General features: G+C 61.6%; 1 protein-coding gene across 1 annotated transcript in view; it reads right to left on the bottom strand.

Annotated features, from left to right (window-relative positions):
- The window catches only part of TET3 (tet methylcytosine dioxygenase 3), a 12,103-nt gene that overhangs the window by 3,352 nt on the left and 5,487 nt on the right, over positions 1-3,264 (bottom strand). Inside the window, exons 3-9 of the mRNA XM_009879816.1 lie at positions 2,818-2,908; positions 2,402-2,495; positions 1,763-1,971; positions 1,481-1,631; positions 928-1,017; positions 681-818; positions 166-297 (exon numbers count right to left, since the gene is read on the bottom strand). Coding sequence (XP_009878118.1) covers positions 166-297; positions 681-818; positions 928-1,017; positions 1,481-1,631; positions 1,763-1,971; positions 2,402-2,495; positions 2,818-2,828 — 825 coding nt within the window. The 5' untranslated portion in view covers positions 2,829-2,908. The remainder of the gene's footprint in view (positions 1-165; positions 298-680; positions 819-927; positions 1,018-1,480; positions 1,632-1,762; positions 1,972-2,401; positions 2,496-2,817; positions 2,909-3,264) is intronic.

Genomic DNA, 3,264 nt, shown 5'->3' with positions numbered 1-3,264 from the left:
GACCTCGGGTCTGCCCCCGTTACCTGCGTTTTGCTGGAGGGTGGGGAGCTCAAGCGCTTCCTGCTTGATCTTCTCCGGCGTCATCAGCTTCTCTTTCTGCAGCTTCTTCTTCTCTGCGGCGGCTTTCTTTGCTTCCAGCTGTCTCTGCCGGCAGGGCTTTGCCGCCTTGGCGTTTTGGTTCTCCTCGCTGCCAAACTCATCCGTGCTGGACATCTTGTAGAGGGGGAGGACGTGTAGTTGCTCATCTTCAGGGATCTTCCCCACCACACGATTGTCTTCCTTCGTCAGCGTGCAGACCTGGGGGAGTGCAGAGAGCCATCAGCAGGACACTGACGGATGTGGCTCATGTGGGACAGGGACAAAATCTCCTCCTTATACCCCACCGATGCGAAGCCACGCCAGCCTGGCATCCCCCCCAGCCCGCACCGGGCCCCAGTTGGCATTCCGAAACCTCCTGCGGGGTTTGGGTTGGACAAAACTCAATGTATGGTCCTCGTTAGCACTGTGCTTTCGTCTAGCTGGGGTGGCTTCAGCACCCCACACACCTGAACGGTTTCATCTGAGGTGTGCAAACACCGAGGACCAGCCACTGGAGTCATGCAGGTAGGACGGTTGGGGACAGCGGGGACCGAGTAGCTCAAAAGGAGCATCCCAAAAAGCCCCCCGGGCCGCCTGCTTACCACCGTGCAGCCGTTGTAGAGGTTATGCTGATCTTTGTGAGCATGAGCGCAGAAGTCCATGCACGCCGTCACTCCCGAGAACGGCCTCCCCTCCTTCAAGCCCAGCCGGCAGTCTATCGCGATGTCCTCGTTGGTAACCTGGCGGAAGGAGGAGGGGGCTCTGGTTATCCGAAATCTCCACCCTGCACCCGTTTCTGCCTGCCACCGGGCTGGCGTGCTCCAAAGGGGACAAGCGAGTGGCCGGTACCTGGTTTTGGTAGGCCTGCGGCGCCAGCCTCTTGTAAAGCGGAGCAACCTCGGTGGCCAGGTCCTGAAAGCTTTTCCGGAGCAGCTCTTCCTGCGGTAGCAAAAAGAGAAGGATGTCATCCAGGGGTTCCGGCAGTGGGGACGCAACTGGGGTCAAAGCCCCCTGCAACGCCACGTGGCACCCGACCCTTCCCACGATGTCCCTCACCGCCCAAAGCACGCGGCTTAAATTCCTGGTGAGGTTTTGGCTGTTCAGCCTCCAGCCCCAGCACCTGTTGTGCTTTCTCTTGCTCAATCCATGAGCCCTCTGGGATCTTCCTTGGGGTTTCTAGAGACAACCCATTTGTGTCACCCTGTACCAGCACTTGCTGTCCACTAAAAGTCCTGGCTTGGGGACACCAAGGCGAGCCTGCCCTCTAGTTTCACCAGGTTGGCTTTCTTCCCCCCCCCGTCTCCCTAATTCATCAAAAAACCCACGAGGAATCCTATTTTCAGGCTTCCCCCCTGCAAAACTCAGAGCTGGGGGTAAAAGGAGACCCGCCTGTGTCACCCACCTCTTTGGGATTGTCCCCCACCAGCCTGAACTTGCGGGGAGTTTTGCTCCGGGCGTATTTGCAGCCATTAAAATACATGCTCCAAGAGCAGCCGAAGGAGAAGGAAGCGCCGCAGGTGTTGGGGTCCTTGCCTTGGCACGCGCAGGTCCGGCTGCGGGAGGGACACCGTGGAGGAGCGGCAGCCGCCGGCACGGTGATGCCAGCTCCAAAAACAGGGGGGATCCCCGCATCCCCTTCCCACCTCGTCTCCCCAAACCGGACCGGCGGCGCAGTCTCCTTTGCTCGTCGTTAAAGCCGCAGCGGCGGCTGGTGGGGTTGCCGTACTTGGTGAGGGTGTCAGTGAGCTCCTGGTACAGCGTGTCGCCCAACGTGCGTGGGATGCCCTCCCAGGCCAGGATCAGGATGATGATGACAGCGTTCTGGCAGTGGTGGCCGGCGCGGTGCCCCACCAGGCACAGCAGTTTCTCCTCTTGGTTGTGTCTCCGGATCACCTGGAAAACAGAGGAGCCACGTCAGACCGCTCCAATGGCGAACACCTCCTGGGATGGGGGAGACCCTAAAAGCGGGTGCTGGCAACACTCGGCAGGGATCTGGGGGGGCAGAGCTGGGGGGGCTCCCATGGTCGCATCCACTCTGTGGACTTTGGGGTGCTGGGGGGTTGACGTGCCCATCCCAGGGGCTGCAGGCACGGACGGGCTGTTCGGTGGGTGCTGAGGACGGGAAGCCCCGTGGAGGTTCCGTGGGGGCGGCCGACACTCTCACTTCCTCCTTGCCAGCCGCAGACCGAGCATCCCGCCCCTGCCCGCTGCGGCCACTGCCGGCAGGAGACCTTCTCATCCCCAGGCAGGGAGGGGAAAGGCAGGAGCATCACCCCAGGGAGGGCTCCGAGGGCGGATGAGAGCCGGGGCCACAGGCACTCACCCACTTGGCGATGGGGCAGCCCCGGGAGCTCTTCCCCTCCTTCCCCGTGTAGATGACCTTCTCGATGCGGATGGCCTTGCCCTTCTCGCCATACCTGCCAGGGGACAGGCGTCAGCCCTGCTTGTCCCCACCACGCTCACGAGTTCCCCCTGCGTGCCCTCATGGGCCCCTCACAAGCCCCCACTCTCCTCATGGGACCCCACTCGCCCTCAGGAGCCTCCGCTCACGCTCGCAGGATGCCACTCTCATCTTCATGGGACCCCACTAGCCCTCACCAGGCCCCGACTCGCGCTCATGGGACACCATTTGCCCTCATGGGACCCCATCCACCTTCACAGGACCCCACTCACCCTTACAAGCCCCCCCTCACCCTCACAGCCCCCCAGGACAGGATGGCATGGGGTGAGGGCCCTTACCGCTCCTCCATGAGCTCCCTGATGGACGCCACGGTGGGCCCAGAGCCCAGGTGGGTGTAATACGGCCCCTCATCCTTCTCCACGATTTGCTCTGCAGAGGCAGGAGGGGGGGAACAGAGATTTCAGGGTTTGCCCCTGCCGCTGGCTGCCCCGAAGGATGCTAGACCCCCGAATTCCCTCAAATTGAGCACTTTTGCACCAAAAAACAAAGGTTCCTTGGCAGAGTTTCCCCCTAAGAGCATCAGGGAAGGAAAGCTGCAATTAGAGGTTCGTTAAACAGCCTGCCGGCTTCTCTTCATTTTCTCCTCCCAGCACTACAACACCGCTGGGGATCGAGGGGATGGGTGCTCAGACCCCCACCCTTCAGGGACCCAAAAACCTCCCCGAGGGGCTGCAGCCCCTCCCAGCATCCCAGCAGCAACTGCGGCTCCCTCCTTGTCACGGGGG

Source organism: Charadrius vociferus, unplaced genomic scaffold (assembly GCF_000708025.1).
Source record: "Charadrius vociferus isolate BGI_N301 unplaced genomic scaffold, ASM70802v2 scaffold682, whole genome shotgun sequence".
NCBI lineage: Eukaryota > Metazoa > Chordata > Aves > Charadriiformes > Charadriidae > Charadrius > Charadrius vociferus.
The sequence above is the reverse complement of the archived record's forward strand: the minus strand, read 5'-3'. Positions and strand labels throughout refer to the sequence as shown.